The sequence below is a fragment of the Rhodamnia argentea genome, chromosome 9 (assembly GCF_020921035.1).
Source record: "Rhodamnia argentea isolate NSW1041297 chromosome 9, ASM2092103v1, whole genome shotgun sequence".
Lineage (NCBI taxonomy): Eukaryota > Viridiplantae > Streptophyta > Magnoliopsida > Myrtales > Myrtaceae > Rhodamnia > Rhodamnia argentea.
The window spans coordinates 13,138,554-13,165,189 of record NC_063158.1 but is presented as its reverse complement, the minus strand read 5'-3'; the positions used below and the strand labels follow the sequence as shown (position 1 = coordinate 13,165,189).

At 41.1% G+C, this 26,636-nt stretch overlaps 3 protein-coding genes across 6 annotated transcripts; 1 reads left to right on the top strand and 2 right to left on the bottom strand.

The window, feature by feature from the left end:
* Positions 1 to 5,547: 5,547 nt before the first annotated feature.
* On the bottom strand, positions 5,548 to 5,940 carry LOC115729010 (glutaredoxin-C9-like). The gene has a single exon (XM_030659429.2). The coding sequence runs from the start codon at positions 5,938 to 5,940 to the stop codon at positions 5,548 to 5,550; it is 393 nt and encodes a 130-aa protein (XP_030515289.2).
* A 1,918-nt stretch (positions 5,941 to 7,858) lies between these two features.
* LOC115729008 (adenosylhomocysteinase) lies at positions 7,859 to 10,478 on the bottom strand. Its single transcript, XM_030659427.2, has 2 exons — positions 9,677 to 10,478; positions 7,859 to 8,694 (listed from the first exon to the last, which is right to left on the bottom strand). The coding sequence occupies exons 1-2, from the start codon at positions 10,385 to 10,387 to the stop codon at positions 7,948 to 7,950; spliced, it is 1,458 nt and encodes a 485-aa protein (XP_030515287.2). The 5' UTR covers positions 10,388 to 10,478; the 3' UTR covers positions 7,859 to 7,947.
* A 10,938-nt stretch (positions 10,479 to 21,416) lies between these two features.
* Positions 21,417 to 25,870, top strand: LOC115730485 (ribonuclease MRP protein subunit POP4). 4 transcript variants are annotated; one of them, XM_048285637.1, is made up of 7 exons: positions 21,417 to 22,170; positions 22,323 to 22,584; positions 23,613 to 23,689; positions 23,899 to 24,161; positions 24,437 to 24,505; positions 24,630 to 24,678; positions 25,561 to 25,870. In XM_048285637.1, exons 2-7 carry the CDS (start codon positions 22,374 to 22,376, stop codon positions 25,798 to 25,800), a joined length of 909 nt encoding a protein of 302 aa, XP_048141594.1. In that variant the 5' UTR covers positions 21,417 to 22,170; positions 22,323 to 22,373; the 3' UTR covers positions 25,801 to 25,870. The 4 variants fall into 4 exon arrangements, with proteins under 4 accessions (XP_048141594.1, XP_048141595.1, XP_048141596.1 ...); XM_030661105.2 differs by lacking the exon at positions 21,417 to 22,170 and adding an exon at positions 24,907 to 25,008 and having other exon boundaries at positions 22,256 to 22,584; positions 24,623 to 24,678; XM_048285638.1 differs by lacking the exon at positions 21,417 to 22,170 and having other exon boundaries at positions 22,245 to 22,584; positions 23,619 to 23,689.
* The last annotated feature ends 766 nt before the right edge of the window (positions 25,871 to 26,636 follow it).

Here is a 26,636-nt window from a genome sequence, read left to right as displayed (position 1 = left end):
TTGATCGGGGATGTCTTGTATGCACCTCAATTGGCACACAACTTGTTGAGTGTAGGCCAATTGCTGAAGTCAGGATTTATAGTTCTCTTTGACAACAACGCTTGCACCATCAAAGACAAAGAAGGAGGACAATTGGTGGCTCGAGTAGCCATGACAGAAAATCTTATGTTTCCTTTTAAGGTTACAGCAGTAGATGAGCTCAATATGGTAGTAATCGGTTCCTCGTAGCTATGGCACATGAGATACGGCCACCTGAATTATATGAGTATGAAGGAGCTGTCAATAGATGAAATGGTCAGTGGAATGCCAATGATAGGTGACAAATACAAGTAGTGCGAGGAATGTATTTTTGCAAAACACAGCAGGAAGTCCTTTCCAAAAGAAGAAGCCTGGAGAGCCACCGACACGTTGGAGTTGGTGCACGTGGATCTTTGTGGACCAATGAGTACAACCTCATTGGGTGGAAGTAAGTATTTCATGTTGTTGATTGATGATTTCAGTAGAATGAGTTGGGTTTTCTGCCTCAAAGTTAAGTCCGAAGCATTTGAAACATTTAAGAAGTTTAAAGCTTTTATTGAGAAGCAAAGTGGGAAAAATATCAAAGGGATAAGATCGTATAGGGGAGGTGAATTTCTTTCCACAGAATTCAATCATTTTTGTGAAGAAGCAAGCATAAAAAGGCAACTTACAGCACCTTATACACCAGAACAAAATGGTGTAGTGGAGAGGAAAAATAGAACAGTGGTGGAGATGACCAGGGCTTTGCTGAAATTGAGAGACATGCCTAATCTTTTTTGGGCAAAAGCGATTCACGTTGCTGTCTACATTCTCAACGTATCCCCAACCAAGGCAGTGATAAAGAAGACCCCATTGAAATGTGGTATGGCTTTAAACCTACTTTTAGTCATTTGAGAATTTTTGGATGTGTGACATATGCTATGAAAAATCAACAGGATAGAAAGAAGTTGGATGAAAAATCAGAAAAGTGTGTGTTCATTGGGTATTGTACAGAAAGTAAAGCATACCGATTGTACAATCCTGTAACTAGAAAAGTGTTCATTAGTAGAAATGTGAAGTTTAATGAGGAGGAAGGGTGGAATTGGAAAGGAAAGGAGAAGCGGGAAGTGATACAACCGATAGATGAAGAAGGTGCTGAAGATGAGGAGCATGAAACACAATCGGAAAGTGGACCTGCACATAGCAGCGCATGTGCAGGTGGATCTTCAACAAGCTCGGATACAACGAGTTCGGATGAAACACCACCAAGGAGGATGACCACAAGAAGCTCAAGACGAATCCAAGAAGCAGCAACTTCTAGTTCAAAAGAGACACCTCCACGAAAGGTGCGCTCCTTGGGGGAAATCTTTGAGTCTTGCACATTTGCTCTCTTTACAGCTAATCCGGGCTCTTATGAAGATGCAGTTGGTATAAAAGAATGGGAGGATGCAATGAAGGAAGAGTTAGAAGCTATTGAGAGGAATCACACATGGGAACTTACAGATTTGCCACAAGGAAAACAAGCAATTGGATTAAAGTGGATTTTCAAGACAAAGTTTCATGCGGATGGGAGAATTCATAAGCACAAGGTAAGGTTGGTGGCCAAAGGGTACTCACGGACCCCAGGTGTAGATGTAGAGGAAACGTTTTCACCCGTAGCCAGATTTGAAATAGTAAGATTAGTCCTGGCATTAGCAACTCATATGAGATGGAAGGTGCATCAGTTTGATGTCAAATCTGCCTTTCTTAATGGTGTGTTAATGGAAGAAGAGGTATTTGTCACACAACCTAAAGGATTTGTTGTGAAGGAAAAGAAGGACAAAGTGTACAAGCTTCACAAGGCTCTATATGGTTTAAAATAGGCACCAAGAGCATGGTACTTGAAAATCCATGAATATTTCATGGAGTATGGCTTTGTGAGAAGTTGCAGCGAACCAACGCTTATGTGAAGAGAAATGGAGCCGCAGATCTGTTGGTGGTGTGTATTTATGTGGATGATATGGTATATTGTGGGTCAAATGCTACTGCAATTTTAGACTTTAAGCAAGCAATGAAAAGTAGATTTGAGATGACGGTTCTTGGCCTTCTTCATTATTTTTTGGGAATTGAAGTTCAGCAAATGGAAGGTGGCATATTCATAACCTAGAGAAAGTATGCGAAAGATATGCTCAATAAATTCAACATGAGCAACTGCAAATGGTCTATAACCCCTATGAATATGAATGAGAAATTGCAGATGGAGGATGGTTCACTAGCACGTGATGGAAGCATGTTTAGGAGTCTTGTAGGAGGGCTTATGTATCTGACTCATACTATGCCAAATATAGCCTTTCCCGTAGGTGTTGTATCAAGGTTCATGCATAATCCTTCACAACATCACCTAGGAGCAATAAAGAGGATTCTTAAGTATGTTGTTGGCACCACTGATCTTGGAATTTTATACAAGCAAGGGTCCGAGTTGAAGTTGCTAGGGTATACGGATAGTGATTGGGCTAGGTGCGTTGAAGATAGAAGAAGCACATCCGGTTATTGCTTCACCTTGGGCTCGGGAGTAGTAGCATGGAGTTCTAAGAAGCAAACAACAGTTGCCTTGTCCACTTGTGAAGCTAAATATATAGCTGGAGCAGGAGCGGCTTGTGAGGCAATTTGGTTGAGGAAGGTCTTGAGTGAGTTGGATCAGAAATAAGTAGAGGCCACTGTTATAAAGTGTGATAGTGCTTCAGCCATAGCTTTGAGTCGAAATCCAGTCTTCCATGGTCGATCCAAGCACATAGAGATTAAGCATCATTTTTTAAGGGAGCTGGTAGCTAGAGATGAAGTTAAGCTCGATTTTTGTGGGACGGAACAGCGGGTAGCCGATGTGTTAACTAAAGCTTTATCACGTGGGAGGTTTGAAGATCTTAGAAGTCAACTTGGCCTAACCAACTTTGAATCAAGGGGGGATGTTAAGAAGTGATTCAAAGTTGAGTTCCTTGTTTTTAGGAGGCAGTTAGCTAGTTTTAGTCAACAATAAATCAGTTTGTTAGCTGATTTTTAGGAGCCATATCTGGTTTAGTTGCTGGTATTATGCTATGTGATTTCTATTTATTGTTGTTTTGTATTTTCAAAAAGTGAGCTGAATAAAAGTCCTCCACTTTCATAATCTCCTCCATTTTACGTGTGATTTCTATCTAGTGAGGTTGATTTGCATTAAGTTACCTTCTTATTGATCCAACACCTAATAATATTTGGGGGACGAGGAGGAACGATGAAAAGGTGGAGACCTCTTGAATTACATCAACAATCGATGATATGTATGCGTCCATACGGTCGATTTGTCGAAGATCTTAACTCTTTTCGCCTGCAAGGACTTTACGTTGATTTGGATTGAACGTGTACCTTTAACGATTTTACATATGAGAATTTGAGATACTTCGTCGATTTTTTAAGCAAGATAATCATTAGCTTTGTGGAATACGGTCGTTTTGGTACGCAACTAATTTTCGTTGCGTGAGTTCATAGAACGATCATGTGGAGACTCTTCCCGACTTCTCGCACGTCTCGGGATTTGCGAGCGGTTGCTCATACACCTATAGGTGAATTGAGCACTCACATCGATTTTACGCTTCTCCGGTTGCGGCTGGCGGCTTCTCCGACGGAGGTGGGGCTGTCGTTGGTGGTTCCGATCTAGTTCGTCTTCCCTTAATTCGGCCCCATAGACTCAACCGTCGAATTCCTCCTCGTCAACTTCACATTCTATATTTCTTTTGTATGTGGAGAACTATCTTAATTGGTTCTTGGATGTCTTAGAATCTCAAACTAAATCGATAGCACTATACTTCCCGGTCTCTGCATGTAAAGGATCCTAGATACCACCACTAAAATAGTAAGCAAAAACAAAGCAATTCACAGATTTATCGGACCCAAAATATATCTCTTTTCTCTTTTATTTATCTTCATTTCTCAAGAAATTTACAAGAACAAATTCTCAACTTCCCATTTGGTTATGTAATATATCTTCTTCCCTTACCACACTCCAACAAGTTCGAATGTTTCATTGTCTCGTCATCCGCCAAACATTGCGACACTCAAACCCAATCAATCCCCGATCAACTCAAAGCCTCCCCATTTCATTTTTTTCATCTTTTGGGCTCCTCTTTTCATTACCACATCTCCATAAACAAATCATATCACTTTCATAACAAAAAAAAATTCAACATTTCATTTTGACCCCTTCAATTCAAGTACATGACATTCCTCGGCGACTCATCAACTTGTTGCCGCCTCTTGTCCTTATCGCGGTAGTTCCCGGTGGCTATCCTCTTAAGCTCCGATCCGACGTCCTCGGGAGCAGGTAGAAATTTACCGCTTCGGTTCCAGATAGTACAAGTCAAGAATCATTATATTGATATCTAATTTCTACCAAATAATGTATAGGATATGATATGAAGATATCCGACTTTAAATCCGTAGTTCACCAAACAACAAATATGATATGATCAAATCTCTAGATTTCTTATTCTCCCCTACCCGGTTCTATCATGACTAAAAATCCGAACGATCAAACGTAGCCAAAGAGTAATAGCTACTCCAATCATCCTTTCCTAATCCCTTCACCATTAAAAAGGAGTGTTCACTAAATTTCTTTGTTTTTTGTGATTAGGACTTAGGAGCATGAAGAATTTATTTGACTCTTACAGTTTCCAAGTGATAACCTAATCCACCTACTTAGTAGTAACAACTGTAGTAAACGTTTCGATGCCATCGCATGTTTTGCTCCCCTGTTCGACTTAGTACTAAATGAAAGAAATATCATTATCTTCTCTCAAATTCCCAATATTAAATTACCTATTAATTGATTTTCCACGTCATTAATACTTATGGCCTCTTCATTCCTCGACACATAAGATATGGATATCGGGATCAAAATGATTGCTTGTGGCAAGCATTTCGGGGTTCACGCTTCTCGCGGGCAGTAAAGATAGAAAATGGGGATACCGTTGGTCAAAACTACATGCCGTTTTTGTATGAGATTGGCATATTTGCATGCGTTGGACGTTGACAGAGCGTGACGTGTCGCCCTCCATTCCTCAGCTGCCACCCTGCACTGCATGGGGGCTCGTCTGTTCAAATCGAGAAAAAGAGAAGGCAAAAATTATTGTACGAAAAATTGTCTCCTTTTTTTTTCTTTTTTCTTTTTCCTTTTTTCAAAAGTTTCAACGCCGGTCGGACATTTATAAAAAAAAAAATTAAGATAATAATAACTGTCTTTTTAGGTTGATTTTAATTGTAATTAATTAGACAGAAAGAGACAACAATACCAAGAATCGATACACGAAACGTGAATAATTCCTTATATATATTAGCTTTAACAGTGTCGTTTTCACATAACACTGTACCGGTCCAGTTTTGGAGACAGTAAAAGGAGAAATTTAAAAGAGTAATACAACTAAAACCTAAGAAGAAGAAGAAGAAGAAGAAGAAGCAGTAGCTAAGATCTATATATAAAGAGTGCATATGCAGCGGCGGCAATGGCATCGAAGCATGTTCCAGCGAGGGGCGGGAGAGGCGTCACAGCCAAAGAGCACCGGCGTCCTTGAGAAGCGGGACGAGGGTGCCGTTGATGTGGCAGGCCACCAGGGTCTCGAGGCTGCCGAGGAACTTGCCCCCCACGAAGACCGCCGGGAGCGCCTGCTGGTCGCGGGCGAGCTGGCAGAGCGCGGCGTGGATGTCGCGGCCAGCGCCGAGCTCGTCGAGCTCCACCACCGTGGGGCCAACGCCGAGGCTGAAGAGGAGGCTCTTGGCCACGGTGCACATGCAGCAGCCGCTCATGCTGAAGAGCACCACTGCGTTGCCGGCGGCGAGGCGCCTCACCACCTCGTAGGAGCTCTCGGGGTTGGGCAGCATCACGCCGTCGCTCACTGGGATTCCTGCACCAGTACCTCCCTCGGGCATCAGTTGCATGGTTTCTTCTTTTCCACAGAGAGAGAGGCGAGAAGATGTTAATAATGAGGGAAAATAATGTCTAGGGTTGTTGAGATTAATATAATCAAAAGCGAGAAAAGGCAAAGACGAAAAAAGAGAGGTTGGTTCGGTTCGTTTCGTACCCGGCAACGTCTGACCATTGTTGACCGATTGCTTAGAGAGAGAGAGAGAGAGAAGAGAGAGAGAAAGGTAGTCTTGACCGTAAGTGTATTGCGACCGTATAGTCTACCGTACTGTACAGACTAGGTACAATCGTTGAGGCTCTCATGTTTTTTTTTTTTTTCAGAAAATCAACTGTCGAAAAGTGGTTTCTTTTTCTCGTTTTTGGCGTTCAGATCACTCGGGGAAGAGGAGCCGAAGAAAAATTTTCTTCATAATCAATAAAAAAAAAATGTGCATCGATTCTGAGTAGTGATCAACTTGGCTCTCATGTTTTTTCAAAAAAAAAATAATAATAATAATTTAGTATTAAGGCTGATCGATTGTCGAGTGATCCGATTTTCACCCAAAAATCGGGAATTGGCCCATCGAGTCCTGGAACAGGATCGGACTGACTGGCCCGGTCCAGTTCTTAAATGGGCCAGTGAAACCGGTGAAATGTTTTGTTTTTCTTTTTCTTTTGGATTTGCCATGATATGCTTGAGGTCGGGTTAACAAGAACAATAACCGCGCCTTCTTTCTTAATCTCCTTTAATTTAAAGTTTACTTTTCTTTCCGAGCATAAACTTCCCGTTACAGTCGCCCGCCCATTGGCTTTCCACCGCAGTAAAAATCAGACAACATCATAGTCATGGACAGAGGAGAGATATGTCCCCGTTTGACCCCGGTCAGATCAGCAAGTTTTTTTTTTCCCAACACATCTAGCTTTGAAAATAATTACTGACATGCATCTTTTTCTGTTTTTTGAAATGCTCTCTCTCTCTCTCTTTCTGACCAAAGAAAAGATGCTCTCTGTCTCAAATTACAAATCCCTCCTCAAGAGCCAAGACCCTACTAAATCTAAAGCCCTCAAACTCTTAAATCCCACAAAAAAAAAAAAAAAAAAAGCTCAAGTGACCATGACAGCCGCTGGCTTAAGCGTTAATGGTTGCGAGCTTGGAGCTTGAACGTCTATGGCAACCGAGCTCGAAGCTCTAGTGATCATGAAAACCCAAGCTCGAAGCTCAAGCGTTTATGGCGACTAGAAGCTTTGATATTGAGGTCATGGCAAGCTTGAGCTAGAAAGTCAGGCATCTATGACAGCGAGCTTGAGCGGCCATGGCAGACACAAGCATGAAGGTGGAGCATTCATAGCCGCGAGCTCGAGCTCGAGCTCGAGGCTCGCTAGATCGCCTGTGACTGTCGTCGGCCAATTGCGGTGGAGGAAGGAATAAACAAAGAAAAAAAAGGGGAGAAAAATTTGAAATTCAATTTAAAAAAAAAATGAACAGATAAAAGAAAATAAAAATAAGAAAATTAATAAAAGGAGTGCATATCCAACTTTTCCATACCAAAAATATTTTTCTATTCATTTTAAAAATATCGGATTTTCTGCAAATCGGAAGGAGCCATATTTTGCGGACAAATTCCAAATTACGGCAGCTTGTTAATGGAGGTAACTGTAAACGGAGTGAAACAAAGAAGGATAGATGGCAACTAATAGTAAGCAAAATCAACTAAAATAAAGATTAGCATGAAAACAAAGTTGGAAAGATCGCAACAAACACTCTCTCCTCAGGTTCATCACAGACCACAACAAAAAGAAAACTCCTATAAATAGTATGATGCCCTAGGCCTTCTCCATCCTTATTCATCCCCAATGTCAATACTTCTCTGCCATCTTCAAACGGAATCAGTCCGTTTTGTTCCCTCCGAATCATTCACCAGCCACTGACCATAAAAAAAATGACAACCAAAATCCCACCGCTCTTCGACAAATCAATACGAGAAAGAAATAGCAAAGCCTCTCCCGACGAGACATGCTTTTCTTCTCCTCGCAAACTTCGCTCAGTACCTGTAGTGAGCCGGCTTGTATGGACCCTCGACAGGCACGCTAATGTAGTCAGCTTGGTCCTTGCTGAGCTTGGTGAGCTTAGCACCTAGCTTGCCGAGGTGAAGAGCAGCCACCTTCTCATCCAGGTGCTTGGGCAAGACGTAGACCTTCTTCTCGTACTTGCCCGAAGCCTTCTCCTTCCACAGCTCGAGCTGAGCGATGACCTGGTTTGTGAAGGAGCAGGACATCACGAAACTAGGGTGCCCAGTGGCGCAACCCAAGTTCATGAGACGCCCCTCGGCCAACACAATGATGCCCGATTTGGTGTCGGGGAAGACCCACCTGTCCGTTTGGGGCTTGATCGTGATGCGCTTAACGCCGGGATATGTCTCGAGTCCAAGCATGTCGATCTCGTTATCGAAGTGACCGATGTTGCAGACAATGGCATTGTTCTTCATCTTCCTCATGTGATCAACCATGATGATGTCCTTGTTTCCGGTGGTGGTAACAAAGATGTCAGCCTCGGACACGACATCCTCGAGTGTTAGGACTTGCAGACCTTCCATGAGAGCTTGGAGGGCACAGATGGGATCGATTTCAGTAACAATGACACGAGCACCAGCTTGCTTGAGTGCTGCGGCACAGCCCTTGCCAACATCTCCGTATCCCAAGACCACGGCAACTTTTCCGGCAATCATGACATCAGTAGCCCTCATCAGACCATCAGGGAGAGAGTGGCGACAACCATACAAGTTATCAAACTGTTTCCAGAAAGAATTATGCTCATCAGAATTATGCTCATCAGTTTCCAGTGAACAGGAAAGGAAAACCATACAGCCACTTTTCCTAGACAACAGAACAAACGACACGAGAAATACAGTATCTGTTCACCAGAGAAGCAAATTTCGAGACAAATACAAGCTTCCTCAAGGTAGAGAGTTCCTCAAAGTGGAAATACAAACTCGACCCAAAGTTCACTCTTACCCGGAAGAGAAAAAATCATGTGAAATGAAATTCATTGAAACAGGCAGTTCCTTTCAGCGGAGTGCGACATGTTTTAAAGTGGATGATTATAAGTTAGAAATTCATCACTTCCAGTCTTCCACAGGTCAAATTGTATGACAAGGTTACACGACCACTACACAGAACATTGAGACACTCGAGCATTCTGAAACCAAACACTGCAAATTTTCATCGGTTCTCTGATTCTACTTCATAGTGCTTACAACTTGAATCTCTACTCCTACAATTATGGTCATAAGCCACAATGACGGACTAAAAATCCCAGATCTGATGAGCCAGCACACGGGACAAGAAGAATATCCGAAATCTCCTTACAAGATCAGTGCATCAATTTGTACTATTGGCTAAAACATGAAATGTGTTTCCACGAGCAGACCATAAGTGCACATTTCTTATATCAAACATATTAAATAGACCAAACGACATTACGTACTTAACAACACCAGATACATCGTATGATGTATCTGCCAATTGATCAGAGATGCAGACATTTAATAAATATTGGTCCTATGAATGATTCATGAATTATGAAGCCTAATGTTCAGATCCAATGTGAAACAAGAAAAATCAGAACTTTAACAAATGAACAAATAGACCACACATAACAAAGGACAAGCATTGCCCGGATGCATTGATCTATAGAGAAATAGTACAGATCTAAAGCAGATCCAAACCAACGAGCCAAATGAGATCCACTGGAAACGTGAAGAAAAAGGGTACCTTGCTCTTCGTGACGGAGTCATTGACATTGATCGCAGGAAACAAGAGAGTCCCATTGAGCTGCATCTGGTACAACCTCTTCACTCCAGTGGTCGTCTCCTCCGAGACACCCACCAATCTGTCCTTCATCTTGCGATACTTCTTCGGATCCGCCTTCAACCCGTCCCTGATGATCGTCAACACGATCTGGAACTCCGCGTTGTCCGTCGAGGCCGGGTCGGGCACCTTCCCGGTCTTCTCGTACTCCTCCTCCGCCTTCACGCCCTCGTGGATCAGCAGCGTCGCGTCGCCCCCGTCGTCGACGATGAGGTCGGGGCCGCCGCCGGGTCCCCAGTCTAGCGACCTCTCGGTGCACCACCAGTACTCCTGGAGCGTCTCGCCCTTCCAGGCGAAGACTGCAGCGGAGTCGCGGGCGATGGCGGCGGCGGCGTGGTCCTGGGTGGAGAAGATGTTGCAGGAGCACCAGCGGACCTCGGCGCCGAGGGCGGTGAGGGTCTCGATGAGGACGGCGGTCTGGATGGTCATGTGGAGGGAGCCGGTGATCCTGGCGCCCTTGAGGGGCTGCGCGGGGCCGTACTCGGCGCGGCAGGCCATGAGGCCGGGCATCTCGACCTCCGCGAGGTCGATCTCGAGGCGACCGAAGTCGGCCTGGGACATGTCCTTGACCTTGTACTCACGGCCGCTGGAGGTCTTCTCGACGAGCAACGCCATTGTTTCGGGCTTCTGGATCGAAATCGAGATCTGAGTCGAGGAGAAAGAGAGACAGAGAGAGTGAGGGCGAGGGAGATGGCAGAGGTTATAAATCTGGTTTCGAATGGAGAAACGGACGGTCAGGATCGAGAGTCGGGGGTCGGGTGGGTGATCTGGTAGAATTGCTGGGAGGAGCGGTGGCGTCGAAGGCGGGACAATGGCGTGTGGGCCCCGCCTAAGTGTGGGACGTTGAGATCTTGTTGGGACAACAACATTTGATTCTATTACAACTAGAATACCACAACATTATGACCACATTATTGCAAATTTAATTCACTTTTTTTTAGTTGGATTTTCCAATCTTGAAGCCTAGGAGCCGCACCTCGTTCGAATCTCAACGACTGCTACGATACAAATTGAGTAGGTGATTGGAAGCATCATAGCTCCGAACTCAAAGCAGGGATTTAGGGAAGACATCTGCCGCTTTAGGATTCGAGCCTCGCTTAATGCGCTTGGATAATTTACGGAAAATTGATTGGGTGAAAAATTCGAGCGTCCTAATAATATTATTCAAGAAAGGAATGGATGGAGGGGTTATGAATAAATGTTAGGTGAAAGTCGATAGACGTGGGCCATCGTGGGTAGGTTTGTATAAGATATGAGCCAATGAGCAAAGTCCTAAGCTTGAGGGAGGTGCTAGGAAAGTGACAATGGATGTTGCGGTTAGTGCCATCTCCGGTTAAAGAGCATTACTTCGCCAACTTCAGAAAATTTGATCTGGACTTGGGGGACTTTGTTAGAAAAAAAAAAAAAGTACTTTAAGTAAGATGGTGGGTCGAACAATTGATTGGAGACTAATTTGAAAGTGTTACTTGGAATATCATCTTATAGTTGAATGGGTCCTCAAACGCTTCTTGTCAAGTGTTGGGTCCTCCTTTCGAATGGTCAGTTTACTTCTAAACTTTGAGACGAATTACGCGACCATTAGATGAGGTCGCGTGACATTGATGAGCACTAAGCTCGGGGTCGCGCGACACCGGCAAGACAAAGAAGCCCGAGAACACAAAAGAATGGAGAAGCTCAAGTAGGACATGCTTAGGGCCTCATCGAAGACGCAACAGAATCTTGCTCGAACCGAATCTTAGATCTTTGATTGTTTTGTCGCGTTGATTACCTAACGCTATATGTAATCTGATCGGAGGCGATGGCCTCCTCGTCCCGGCCGGCCCCTCGTTCTTTCTATTTCTGTTTTTCTTAGGGTTTCGATTCTTTAAATTCTTAGTAAGTTATCCCACTCAAATCTTTTTGTGTGGCATTAACATGGCAATTCGCTTCTTCTTCCACGCTTGTAATTTCAATCGAAGAACTAACTTGAACGAAATTGACCGCATTGGCCAAAATTTGTATAGGAGTGATATTGAACATCACTGAAAAAATTATAAGAAGTAGCGACGACATTCCTTTTATAGAAAAATATTAGGAAAATTGTCGAAAAGCTAAAGTTTGATTTTTGCAAATTTCCGTTAAAAATATATATATTAATACACCATTTTGACCGATATATATACATACGCGTTTGCGCCAAAATTTATAGATGCCCTGAATTGTATTCTTAGTATGATAAAGTGTAGAGAATTTAACAGTCACATATAAAAGTACAAAGGATAATTGGTGTGGCCTCGGCTAGGAGGTGAGATTTTTTGGGACCCAATATCTCATGCATGATATCTTTCGTTTTTGCTAGAACATCTAATGCATAACATTTGGACCACACTCCATCATGGGATGCTACATGCTATAGAGTATAGCATATATAAATTTCAGATTTTACGACATTTTTGCCCTAAAACAAAAAAAAATGATTTAATCCTCTGAAAAATTCATAACTTTATGCTCAATCCCAACTTTGGCTCTTACTTGCTTTGTAAAAAAAAAAAAACTATGAACTTTTACTCTAGTCTGTCACATTCGAAAATCGCTTCAAAATTATCAACTTCAAAGCCATTTAAACATTCATTATTAGAATCCACGTCTTCAACAACACTCACATCTGTATGAAACGATAGCAAACCCTCAATGTTGATAATTTTGAAAACACCAGTGGTAATTTTTAGACACGAGTCGGGTTTGGGACTAAAATGCAAGTTGGTGATTTTTTTTTTTTTGACAAAACTAAAGTTCAGGATGGATTTGGAATTGCATTTAAAGTCGAAGAATTTTTAGGGAATAGGCGGGAAAAGAGTAGTAGGAACATCATAACTTTCATATAGCGCTCACTTGAGTGCCATAATTTTTTTTATGCTTACTTAAGTGCCACACGGAGTAAAATCGATCATTAGATTACTATTTCCAGCAAAGTGACCTACGTGGAATTTTACTTAATTTTTCATCCTATTTAAAAATCAACAAAAGTGCCATGTGAATTTTTTTAATATTTTAATATTTTAATATTTTATTTTTTTATTCTTTTCCTCATTTTCTTTGTTTTTTTCTTTACAGGTGAGGGTCACCGTCAACACCAGCGGAATCGCCCGTGGCCGGTGGAGCCACAAAAGCCTTGGGCGAGGGCTTCGTAGCCCCATCGGCCACAAGCCAAGCAACCTTGCCCGGATCTTGCGAGGGCCTTCACGCCCTCGGTTGCAATTGCCTCGCCCAGCTGGGGGAGGCCTTTGTGGTCGGCAAAGAATGAGAAAAAAATCGTCCACGTCAGCTTTTTGGGCTTCCATATCGGATTTCAGCAAGGCAAATTGCCGATGGCATTTAAGTAATCGATTTGTCAAATTTGTAACATTTAAGTGGGCGAAAAAGAAAAAGGTATGATATTTAAGTGAGCACCAAACAAAAAATATGATATTCATGCTGTTCTTATCATGAAGTTTGGCCCTAGAGATTCCTCTCTAACAATTTTCTTTCTCTCACAAGAGGTGCCTATTTGCACCATCTGCCTATGCATGAAGCCAAGTAATTGCAAGCGATTTGCCAAATTTTGCCCTATCGGATTGGTAGCTGCGTTTCCTCTTTTGTGTGTGTGTGTGTGTGTGTGTGTGTAAACTAATGGACGTAAAACACTTAATAGATCCGAGGGACAACAATTTGATTCCTTGTTACACAAGAGTTTGGCCTTGTTAGGTTTGTATAGATCAATGAACAATCGGAGTGTGCAATGGTTCCGATCTAATCGGAGAACTAGATCGGACCGACCGGTTCTGAGTAAGAAAGTAGTTTATATCGTTTTCTAACACAAAGATTTTAAATAAGACGGCGGGTTAATTGGGCATTGATTGGAGAGTAATGCCACGAAAAAGATCAAGATCTTGATGTATATCACCTCACAAAGGGATCCTTCTCGCGTGCTTCTTTTCAAGTGTTGCGTGCTCCTTTGAATGAGTGAACTTGCTCCCGAACTTGAAAAATAAAATCGTACTTATTCGTGCAATCCCGGCAATCGCCGGATGGGGTCACGCGATATCGGCGAGGTCCGGCAAGGGGGTCGCGTGGCACCGGTAAGACAAAGCAGTTCGAGAACACAAAAATACAAAGGAAGCTCACTTAGCGCGGCGAAATAAAGCTCAGGAAGGTTTTTACAACACTTGGAAAAATATGAGAAAAATTGCGTGGAGAAGAAGAGCTTTCAATGGCGCACCAAAAGCTCCAAAGAGAAAAGCTTCACAGGTTTATCATATTCCGAGGTTCTACCTCCAATGGCGTCTCCTCCCTCCCCCACAAAATTGCTCCGCGCCTCGCGCTTGGCTAGGACTTCAAGCCCCGTAGCGAGTGCTCGCCGCCCGAGGCCCGAGGGCAAGGGCCGCCGGTAGAGGTGGCCGGTTCCGGTTTAGGGGTTCCGCCTTGCCTTCGGTCCGGTTCGGTTCGGAACCGCGGTTCCTAGGCCCAATAGCTCTTTTTCCCGGGCCTTCTCCTTTTTTTTTTTAAAAAAAAAAAACGGGTCGGAACCGTGGGCCCGGTCAATGGGTCGATTCCGGGCCCCGGTTCAATATTGGCCATATCTAGCCAACGGTGTCATTATCCTTATAATAAAACAAATAAAAAATTATGAAAAAAATTATGAAAAAAATCATAATCCTATTACATTTTTGACATTTCATTGATTTTTAGCCTTAAATCTTTTACTTTTACTAATTGAGTCATATTGGCTGAAATTGGCTGATATGGACGCCGATCATCCTACATAGCACGACCGGTGTTGAAGTGGACAATTTTTATTTTTATTTCAATTTTTTATTTTTTTTCTTTCTTTTTCATTTTTTCCTCCTTGTTACTTTTTCCTTTTTCCAACGGTCGGCCCTCGCCCGCAGCTTTCATGGGCCAAGCGACCCTCGCCCACAGTCGGAGAGGCCTAGATCTTTGATTGTTTTGTCGCGTTCATTACCTAACGCTATATGTAATCTGATCGGAGGCGATGGCCTCCTCGTCTCGGCCGGCCCCTCATTCTTTCTATTTCTGTTTTTCTTAGGGTTTCGATTCTTTAAATTCTTAGTAAGTTATCCCACTCAAATCTTTTTGTGTGGCATTAACATGGCAATTCGCTTCTTCTTCCGCGCGTGTAATTTCAATCGAAGAACTAACTTGAACGAAATTGACCGCATTGGCCAAATTTGTATAGGAGTGATATTGAACATCACTGAAAAAATTATAAGAAGTAGCGACGACATTACTTGTATAGTAAAATATTAGGAAAATTGTCGAAAAACTAAAGTTTGATTTTTGCAAATTTCCGTTAAAAATATATATTAATACACCATTTTGACCGATATATATATACATACGCGTTTGCGCCAAAATTTCTAGACGCCCTGAATTGTATTCTTAGTATGATAAAGTGTAGAGAATTTAACAGTTACATATAAAAGTACAAAGGATAATTGGTGTGGCCTAGGCTAGGAGGTGAGATTTTTTGGGACCCAATATCTCATGCACGATATCTTTCGTTTTTGCTAGAACATCTAATGCATAACATTTAGACCACACTCAATCATGGGATGCTACATGCTATAGTAGAGGGTGCCATTTGGGCCCGTGGGCCCGGAACCGGCCCATTGACCAGCCCGGAACCGGCCCGTTGACCGGGCCCACGGTTCCAACCCGGAACCGTGGGAACCGTGCTTTTTAAATAAATAAATAAAAAAAGTGGGGCCGGGGGCGAGAGCCGTTGGGCTCTTCCCCGGCCCCCGTGCCCCTCCCCCCTCTCTTTGGGCCGTTGCCAAAGCCAAAAAAAAAAAAAAAAATTAAAATTAATTCTTGCTTATAAATACATATGCTCCCCCTTTCATTTTTGTCACAAATTCTCTGAACAATCTCTCGAATTCTCTCTGAAATCCTCTCAAATTGCTCAAATTCTCCCAATTATCTCAATTCCGACTCAATTCTCTCAATCGGATTTCCGATCAATTCTCTCAAAAATGGCAAGTGGAAGCAGAAATGCCGACAATGGCAAGATGACTATGGGAGATTCCGAGTATCCCATTCCCGAATATGATCCTCGTGAGTATGCAAGTTGGGAAGACGACGACGATAATATCAACTATGTCCCGATTCCGAACGTCGAGCACATCCCAACACAAGAAAGTCTTCATCCTCCCACCGGTGTTGAAGAAGCGTCAACAGCAAATGAGCCGTAACGGAAGGGCCGAGATAATACATCCGACTTGTGGCTACACTTCGACAAGGTACGTGATGAAGGCGAAGGTAAGTATAATATAAAATGTAAATATTGTTCGTAAACATATAAATTTACGAAAGGAAACGGCTCCGGAACATTCCGTCGGCATTTGACGAAAAAACATCCAACGCAAGCGGGAATCGACAATACGCAACAACAAATTTTCGGGTACGCCACTTCTAATTCTCATCCTATATTTCGTTTCACCGAAGCACTTTATAAACAAACATTAGGTGAATATGTTGCCCTTGATCATGCTCCGTTTAATACCGGTGAAAATTTTAATATGAAATATTTGATAAATACAGTGTTGGTTCCCCAAGCGCCAACTATTCCAAAAAATACTCTTAAACGCGAAGTTTTTCATCTTTATAAAAAAGGAAAAAAATCTTTAGCAAAATTTTTTGCGGAATTCAATGGACGTGTGCATATAGGTAGCGATATTTTGAGTGATCCTTGGCAAATTCATTCTTATATGGGTGTCACGTGTCATTGGATAGGTGACGATTGGAGGATTCAAAAAAGACTTATTGCATTCCGAGTTTTTGATGAAAGACATTCGGCTCATAATATTTATAGAATAATTAGGCAAGTTTTAGAAGAATATAATTTAATAAATAAAGTATTTTCAATTGGTTTTGATAATGCCGCCGCAAATACCGCTTCTATTCCCGAATTAGAAAATATTTGCAAACCCACTTTTGGCGGACAGTTTTTTCACATTAGATGTGCTTGTCATGTTTTAAATTTATGTGTACAAGATGGTTTACGAACTCTTGACACTTCTCTCGCCCCAATAAAAAGTGCAATTAAATTTTTATGGAGTCGTCCCCATTGTATGAAATCGTGGGGAAATTTTGTAAACAAAATGGGAGAAGGCCAAGAAGATTTCCAAAAGATATTCCGACTCGTTGGAATTCTACGTACGAGTTACTTTGGCAAACTTTTGAATATAAAGATTTATTATGTATGTTTATTTCACAAAATATTCCCGAAATTATTTTACTTCCTCAACATTGGGACGTTTGCAAGAAAATTTTAGATATTTTGAAAATTTTTAATGATGCTACTAAAACTTTATCTGGTATTTATTATCCTACTACGCATTTATTTTTAATAGAATGTGTTAATATTGGTAGTGTTTTTAGTGAATATGAAAATGATACCGAATTAGGTCGAACTATTTTAGTAATGCGAGAAAAATGGTTGCATTATTATTTGCAAATTCCTCTTGTCTATTTAGTTTGTATTGTTTTTGATCCACGTATTAAATTAGACGGTTTACATGATTATTTGAATGTGTATTATCATGATTGTTTACATTTGGAAGATTCAATAGATATTTCAAATATACTAGGAGATGTTAAAGAATCTATAGTAGCATTATATGGAGAATTTTGTAGTAGATATGGTTTAAGTGATTCCGGATCTTTACAATTTACTGCCTCACGTAGCGAAGGTGGTAGTTCACTTAGTAGAGGGTATAATATGCTTAAGAGTAGGCAAAAAAAAAAAAAAGGGGCAACAGTGTAGTATTTCCGAATTAGAAAAATATTTAACCACTCAATTTGAGTTTCGTGATGCGGAACATAGTACAGATTTCGACATCCCGAATTGGTGGAAGAGTCACCAAATCGATTATCCAGTTCTCGCCCTCATCGCTCGTCAGATATTAGCAACCCCTTCTTCAACGATTGCAATTGAACAAACATTTAGTGCTGGAGGATTAATTTTGGACTCTCGCCGTTCAAGATTAAGCCCGGACTCTATGGAAGCTCAAGCTTGTGTCGGCGATTGGACGAGGGCGAAATATCGACACTAAGAGTTAGATCGTAAACACGAATTTTTTAGCGATGATGTTGGAGATACCACCGCCACGGGTACCACAACGGGTAGCGATGATTGACGATGAGGTAAGTTGGGGTTCTCAAAGGTAAAAGAACTACATGGGCTTTGATTCTTCTATCCTCAAGAAGATATGTAGGCGCTTAATGATAATTCATTAAGTTCAAGCCCATTCCTTCTTCTTTTTTTTTCCCCATATTTTATTACAATGTACAATTTAATTGTATTTTATAATTTATAATTTATTATGTTTATTTTATTATTTATTATTTTAAAATTTATTATTAAAAAAGGAATCGGAATGAACCGGCAGTTCCGAAGCGGAACCGGCCCGGGAACCGGCCCGGAACCGGAAGTATACATGGTCGGTTCCTAAACCGGAACCGGCGGTTCCACCGAACCGGCCACCGCTATGCTATAGCATATATAAATTTCGGATTTTACGACATTTTTGTCCTAAAACTAAAAAAAAAAGATTTTATCCTATGGAAAATTCATAACATTATGCTAAATCCCAACTTTGGCTCTTACTTGCTTTGTAAAAAAAAAAACTATAAACTTTTACTCTAGTCTGTCACATTCGAAAATCGCTTCAAAATTATCAACTTCAAGATCAATTAAACATTCATTATTAGAATCCATGTCTTCAACAACACTCACATCTGTATGAAATGATAGCAACCCCTCAATGTTTATAATTTTGAAAACACCAGTGGTAATTTTTAGACACGAGCCGGGTTTGGGACTAAAATGCAAGTTGGTGATTTTTTTTTGACAAAACAAAAGTTTAGGATGGATTTGGAATTGCATTTAAAGTCGAAGATTTTTTAGGGAATAGGTAGGAAAAGAGTAGTAGGAACATCATAACTTTCGTATAACGCTCACTTGAGTGCCATAATTTTTTTTATGCTTACTTAAGTGCTACACGAAGTAAAATCGATCATTAGATTACTATTTCTAGCAAAGTAACCTACGTGGAATTTTACTTAATTTTTCATCCTATTTAAAAATCAGCAAAAGTGCCATGTGAATTTTTTTTAATATTTTAATATTTTTAGTTTTTTAGTTTTTTTTATTCCTTTCCTCATTTTCTTTGTTTTTTTCTTTACAGGTGAGGGTCACCGTCAACACCAGCAAAATCGCCCATGGCCGGCGGAGCCACAAAAGCCTTGGGCAAGGGCTTCGTAGCCCCGTCGGCCACAAGCCTAGCAACCTTGCCCAGATCTTGCGAGGGCCTTCACGGCCTCGATTGCAATTGCCTCGCCCAACTGGGGGAGGCCTTTATGGTCGGCAAAGAATGAGAAAAAAATCGTCCACGTCAGCTTTTTGGGCTTCCATATCGGATTTCAGCAAGGCAAATCGCCGATGGCATTTAAGTAATCGATTTTTCAAATTTGTAGCACTTAAGTGGGCGAAAAAAAAAAGGTACGATGTTTAAGTGAGCACCAAACAAAAAATATGATATTCATGCTGTTCTTATCAAGAAGTTTGGCCCTAGAGATACCTCTCTTACAATTTTCTTTCTCTCACAAGAGGTACCTATTGGCAATGTCTATCTGCCTATGCATGAAGCCAAGTAATGGCAAGCGATTTGCCAAATTATGCCCTATCGGTTTGGTAGGTGCGTTTCCTCTTTTTTAACTAAGGGACGTAAAACATTTAATAGATCCGAGGGACAACAATTTGATTCCTTGTTACACAAAAGTTTGGCCTTGCTAGGTTTGTATAGATCAATGAACAATCGGAGTGTGCATTGTTTCCGATCTAACCGGAGAACTAGATCGGACCGACCGGTTCTAGATGGGAAAGTCGTTTATGTCATTTTCTAACACAAAAATTTTAAATAAGATGGCGGGTTAATCGGGCATTGATTGGAAAGTAATGCCACAGAAAAGATCAAGATCTTGATGTATATCGCCTCACAAAATGGATTCTTCGCATGCTTCTTTTCAAGTGTTGCGTGCTCCTTCGAATGAGTTGATTTGCTCCCGAACTTGAAAAATAAAATCCTACTAATTCGTGCAATCCCGGCAATCGCCGGATGGGGTCACGCGATATCGCCGAGGTCCGGCAAGGGGGTCGTGCGATACCGGTAAGACAAAGCAGCTCGAGGACACGAAATTACAAAGGAAGCTCGCTCGGCCACATCGAAATAAAAGCTCGAGAAGGTTTTTCAACGCTTGGAAAAAATATGAGAAAAATTGCGTGGAGAAGAAGAGCTTTCAATGGCGCGCCAAGAGCTCCAAAGAGAAAAGCTTCACAGGTTTATCATATTCCGAGGTTCTACCTCCAATGGCGTCTCCTCCCTCCCCCACAAAATGGCTCCGCCCCTCACGCTCGGCTAGGACTTCAAGCCCCGTAGCGAGTGCTCGCCAGCCGAGGCCCGAGGGCAAGGGCCGCGAGCCATCACCGAGCCTAGGCCGGTGGCCGCCGGCCCTTAACAATAAAGAAAAAAAAAAAAAATGAAAACAATATTCAAAAGAATAAATAAAACTTGAAAATAGGAAAATTCACGTTAGCGCCAACAGTGTCATGTAAGACAATCGACGCCTACGTCTACGTCGTCAATTTCAACAGCTTCAATTGTATTTTCAATAGAATAACTAAAAAAAATATGTAGTTGAGAGCACAACATTGGCCTTTAAAAGAAAATGCACGAATTGCGCTGAACAAATTGATAAAGTGCAAGTGCCAGCAGTGTCATTATCCTTAAAATAAAACAAATAGAAAATTAAGAAAAAATTATCCCAAAAATCATAATCCTATTACATTTTTGACATTTCATTGATTTTAGTCTTAAACTTTTTACTTTTACTAATTGAGTCATATTGGCTGAAATTCACTATCATGGACATCGACCATCCTACATAGCACGACCGGTGTTGAAATGGATAATTTTTTTTTATTTCAAAATTTTTGAATTTTTGAATTTTTCTTTCTTTTTCATTTTTTCCTCCTTGTTACTTTTTCCTTTTTCCAACGGTCGGCGAGGGCGTCGTGGCCCTCGCCCGCAGCTTTCAAGGGCCAAGCGACGCTCGCCCACAGCCGAGAGGCCTTGCGACCCTCATCGGCCCTTGCCAACATTCTATTTAAAATGTCTGTGAGTTATAATATTTACTATAGAATTGCGATAATTTTTTTTTTTACTCAATTATTACAACATGTGGTGATTCAGGATCGTTATTCGGAGGCGGGAAGAGTCTCTCATCCTGAATAAGGGTACGGTACACTTGCTATTTTTTTCCTTTCGGGTAAGACTTTTTTTTTTCCTTACATTTGCTATATTCCAAATCAAATAAATATAATAAGTATAACGTGATTTAACATAGGGGTGTGCAAAAGAATTGAAAATAACCCGACTTAGACCGGACAGGATTTTGGACGGTTCCATGAGATTTGGTCCGATTCTTGATTTTAATTTATTGGAACCAGTGAGTACCGATTCGATTTCAAATTCTATCTATGGAGCCGCCCATCCGGGCGGACCGGTATATATATAAATGTTTTCAAAATCAAAAACTTATTCCTAATTCTCAGTCGCCGCCTTGCGACGCAGTCACGGCCTCGTAGCTCCCTCTCTCGCTCTCCGCCGCCTCCTCTTCTGCTCTGCTGGTTTGTATCTCGTCTAGATTCTTGGGTTTCGTTTTCGCTTTTGCTTCCGCTTTCTTGGTTTTCCCATGCTTCCGAGTGATCGAGATCGGTAACTATAGCCATGGCCAAGTGCGAGGGAAAATTAGGGTCGATTCCTTTTGAGCTGTCAAATGCGTGGGACTTTGGAGTTTTCCATAGAAAGCAAGGGTTTTTGTGTTGCTTCGGGGGTGTCTTGCGAGGCGAGATTTGATCTGGGTTTTCAAGCTTGAGAAGAGATTTTGTGGCAAGGGTTGTGGGTTTTTGTGGGATAGAGATGGAGATAGAGATAGGTGGTGGGGATGGGCCGTGGAATGATGAAGAGAAAGCTGTGGTAGCTGCAGTCTTAGGAGCTCGGGCATTTGCTTACTTAGTGCCGAGCTCGGTTTCGAATGACAATCTCTTGATGACCATTGGGAGTGGCGAGAATTTGAATTTGCTCCAAGAAAATTTGCATCGGCAATAACACCTCTCTCTCTCTCTCTCTCTTCGTGGAGTGAGATATCACCGTCACTATGCCACCATTGTTGCCGTCAGCCCTTCACTGGAGCACCACACGTCGCGGCCTCCTTGTAGACCACCCTCTCTCCCTGTAATTGTAGGGTAGTTCTCTATATCGAACATGGCTTTTCCCTTCACGTGAATAGTTTTATCTTGGGTGCCCACTAATCGCTGCGATTTCTGCAATTGTTAAAATTATCAAATTACTATGCTATTTTTCACTGTCGAACCCCAAAGAAAGCAAGACAAATTCATACCCCTTTGACTTGAGTTTGGGCTGTTGTCTGAATGTTTGTGGCTTTTCCGCAGTGGTGAAGAAAGGTCTTGGCTTTCTGCAATTAGATAGGCAGCTTGCCCATGGCGACTGAAGAAGCTTCCCAAGATCAGAGAAAACGCACGCTGGAGGAGGCACTGGAACGGCGGTTCGCAGTGGCGAGAGCTGAGGCTATGCAGCAGCAAGAGAGGAGGAGTAATAACCGCAAGTTTGATAGAGGAAGTGGAAGAGAAGGTGATGGAGGGACTGGCATTACTAGCACAGTGTCCTCCTCCATTACTTCACTGAATAAAGGTCCTTTCCTTGATAGCCCATATGAGTTTCAGTTGCAAATTTTGATTGTTGAGTGTGAACCTTGAAGGGTTTTTCCCGAGGTTGCTAGAGTCTCGTGTAATTAGCACCGAAACACCTTTTGGCCAGATAAGATTTTGCTCCTTGTAGTTTGGTTGTCAATGGCCCTGCTTTTTGTTGTTCCTTGATTTCATTATGCAGCTCTAGTTTGGCGGTTCGATAAATTTGTATGACTTTCTTAGATGATTTTTCTCAGTCAGGTGTTCTATATTCATTAGTATCGTGTGTGCGTTGCTTTTTTTTTTTACAGCTTCGTGAATCTATTTTCAGTTTCTGTTCTGTTCCATGCTGTGCTATAAACCATACAGCTTTTTGACATGCATTTCTTGATGTCATGTAATTGTGATGTTCATCCTTGACCCACGTTGTGATCTGACTCTTGAGATTCATCTGAAGTGGAGAATGTTGGTTTTGTTATTTGTTCTTTCAAGAGGGCAGAGATATTCTGAGGGAGTTCGCTAGATAAAAAAAAAGCTTATTGCTCAAGTATATTGTCGTTTAGGCATTCAGAGCCTATGAGATGTTATTCTTATTTCTATATGTGCTTCTTTTAATGTATTGATTGGCTTCTGAGGTATATAAGGGGAATATAATGGTTTATTTGCTTATATTTTGATGGATCCTTGTTAATAGTAATGGATGTGTTAGGGTTTTTGAAGGCTCGGAGAAGTATTTATTTGATAATCTGCAAATTTAGTGCTGAACTTCTCAACAGCAATGATATTGTGATTTAAGTTGTTGATACCATTGTTCTTTTGAGTTAAGTCCTTTTCCACCTTTCATGGCCATTATTGTTTCATTGTACCTCAGGTTTCGATGTCCTGTGCACAGTTACTTGTTTATTAGGTACAGATGGTTGCATGCATTGAATTGCAGATTAACTTATATGCATAGTCTGACAGACTCTATGCTAGCTTAATTTTGTGCTCACTAAAGGATTCAACTGCTCATGTTATATGCTGTTAATGCAGATGCAGAGGCTAATGATCCAACTTACTCACTGTTATCTCAAACCATGCACGAGAATCTGTTAGTGCAGAATTTGGAGGTATTATGTTTCCTGGGCTTTACAGTTTATGGACTGACTAGCAGGGCTACTTTGCCTACTGGCGTTTCAGGATTAGGAATCACTTGCTTTCTCTAAATTAGAGTGATCATTGGTCAGGGTTCGCACCTCTTTTTTGCCAAGTGCCGATGACATGGTATATATGTAGTTTTCTTTGCTTTTTTTACTGAGATAGCTTTTCATTTGTGCAGATTTCTAGCAGAAGAGGAACTGGAGTTGACAAGGTATTGCATGAACTTCTCCAGAAGGGCGATTCAGCTCAGAAATACATGCAGGGTTCTAGAAGTATGAGACTGAATGATGTGATCCTTCTTGATAATTTTGTACCAAAACGTAGCACATTGGCTGGTGCTCGCCTCAGGGCTTTGCGGAGCCACTCAAAACGGTCTAAAACTCGCATGTCTATGAAGCAGCATAAGAAATGTGGATCATTTGATTTGCCTCAAGATCTCAAGTAAGTGTGCCTATTTGCTTAGAGGTCACTTCAATCTGGCTTTTGTATGGTACCAAATCTTGCTATACATGATCAACCAATTTATTGCTTATTCAGGGTCTCATCTTTGAGGTTTGATTTCGTAACGTTAAGTCGAATGTGAGTGAACACAGACGAATGATCAATTAGGATTTTTTGTGTTAGACAATATGATATCTGGTGGCATCATTTGGTCTTGGTTCCTTTCACATAGTTGGAACTTTTATTTGTTTATTTATTCGTTTGTTGAATTGCAGATTTGACTTCTTTAAGCCGATGCATGAAATTTGGAAAGGCTACATAGCAGAACTTTTGAACATCAGTGGGTAAGATATATTTGGTCATCCATATGTGTGTGTTGCCAATAATGCATTCTTGGTCAAAACCTACCATAGTAGAAGTATTAAGCTTTTGTAGTCACATCTCTTCATATTCTATTGAAGGAATCAGCTGGCTGAGTGCCTCCTCAGTGCGGATTTACATGGGGCTATTGTTCGAGGTCAGACAATCTTTCCGATTCTTGTTCTCTTCCCACCTTGTTTATGAGCATTTTGGAAGTTGGAATTACTGTTATCATCTATGGCTATGCTTCCATAAAGTTACACTACATAAAAAGTTGTTTCTTCTAGCTTGGTCACCAAAGTACTCATCTCTGACATTGGAGTTTATGTACTTTTGGCTTAATTATGTTCTTCCTTATGTTTATTTCTGGTCTGTTTCGTGGCAGTTGCTGAGTGTAAAGTGACTTCACTTTCTGGTGCAAGTGGTATTATGATACGTGAAACTGCAGAAACGTTTGGATTAATCACAAAAGATGATAGATTTCAGGGTAAGTTCAAATTTTGACTTGTAAGTTTAGTAAGATTCAGATTGTGATATCGGTGTTACACCGAGATTGGATATGCATTTACAACCTATGGGTTATTTATATTTATTGCAAAATCTCAAGTTACCAGATATTGAAGGCCGATGGGAAAAATGAGTTGATATACTAGATTTGTACCTTTGTGCAATTTTTTCGATGTTCTAAACTCTGTATTTCATAACACTAGCACAAAAGCACTTCTCTATTGTGAACTTGGCACCATAAAGTAAAATAGTTTCAAAATCGATTTAGCAGGTCTGGGCATATACGTGCTTGCCTATTGTGCTGATGAATGCATGCGTATAAAGGTGCTTAAATTTCTAATCTAGAATTGTCAGCTTGCTGCTTCAACAACTAGGTTAGCATCTTAAGGTTATCGTGTCACTATAATGGAGTCCGATTATTAAATAGTTTAGAATTATATAGCAGGTCTCTGTTTCAATTTTTCCTTGCTTTATTGCACTATTTATTGTACTTTTCTGGGAATAGCTAAAACTTGTTTCTGCCGGCTTGCAGTTGTGCCCAAGAGAGGTTCTGTTTTTCTGTTCCAAGTTGATTGCTGGAAGATTACATTATGTGGAGACAAGCTTCTTGCAAGAGATTAGAATTTGTCACCAGGATAATGTTTGTTTCTTGACAAACAGTATAATTTTGCTACTTAGATCCTGTATCTACGATTTTGTATGTACACCATCTTTAGAGTATGGGGCTTTTGACTTCAACTATCTATTTTTGTTGCAGCAATTAATTATCTAAAGGAAAATTTGTAGTTTACAGCAACCGGTTCTTACCTTTTTTTACCAAGTTTTGATATATTGTAATTTTTGGTTATCCACTACTGGTTGCTGGCTCAAGATAGCTTTACCAAGTACCTTTTGCTCTATCAGGAGGCAGAAGCTCGATTGTAAGAGAGTACCTAGTTCTTCAGAAATAGTTCTTCGGAATTTACACGGCACCTATTGTTCATTGCAGATTGGTTTTAAACTGTGTTTTCACATGTCATGAGAGATTTTGTTTCTCTTGAGCTCTCACTAATTACTTTTTACCTCGAGCGGCCTTCTTCCTACTTGTTCTACTATTGGTCTTTCTTGTACTTCTTTCTGTTTTGACCTCTTGTATTAGTGAAGTTTCAGTTGCTCGGGGAGTTGGAGCACGTTCTGTTCTTTCCCCTACTATGTCAAGTTTACTCATTTCCCTGCCATCATGTAAGTGCAGGAACTCTGTAGTTAGAGTGTAACAATTTCTTGCTGTATTCATATTAATTACCCGAGCATGCAATGAGAGAAATACACCTATTCTGTAACTGTCTTGTCATTTATTAGTGTTTTATATGACAGTATGGTATATATTCGCAATGGGTAAATTAAAAACTGAATCCTTGAATCTCAAATTTTGCGAAAACTTTAGTATCTCTTGCATTACTTGGCAATAAAAATCTCACTTACTTGGAGATGTTTCTTTTGGATAGGGTGCTGAGTTTTGAAAAATGGAACGCGATGAGATCATAGTTATTGTATCATCCAGAATCATATGGGGAGGACAGGTTTGCAATTCATTTGTCTTGCTTTTTATTGCTACACACAATTGCAAAT

Bases quoted from the DNA above. Each gene is read 5' to 3' on its own strand.
- LOC115729010 (XM_030659429.2), bottom strand. From the start codon at position 5,940: ATGCAACTGATGCCCGAGGGAGGTACTGGTGCAGGAATCCCAGTGAGC.
- LOC115729008 (XM_030659427.2), bottom strand. From the start codon at position 10,387: ATGGCGTTGCTCGTCGAGAAGACCTCCAGCGGCCGTGAGTACAAGGTC. The intron at 8,695-9,676 runs GTACCCTTTTTC...TTCTGGAAACAG, and splicing joins ACTCCGTCACGAAGAGCAAG to TTTGATAACTTGTATGGTTG.
- LOC115730485 (XM_048285637.1), top strand. From the start codon at position 22,374: ATGGCGACTGAAGAAGCTTCCCAAGATCAGAGAAAACGCACGCTGGAG. The intron at 23,690-23,898 runs GTATTATGTTTC...TCATTTGTGCAG, and splicing joins TGTTAGTGCAGAATTTGGAG to ATTTCTAGCAGAAGAGGAAC. The intron at 24,506-24,629 runs GTAAGATATATT...TGAAGGAATCAG, and splicing joins GAACTTTTGAACATCAGTGG to CTGGCTGAGTGCCTCCTCAG.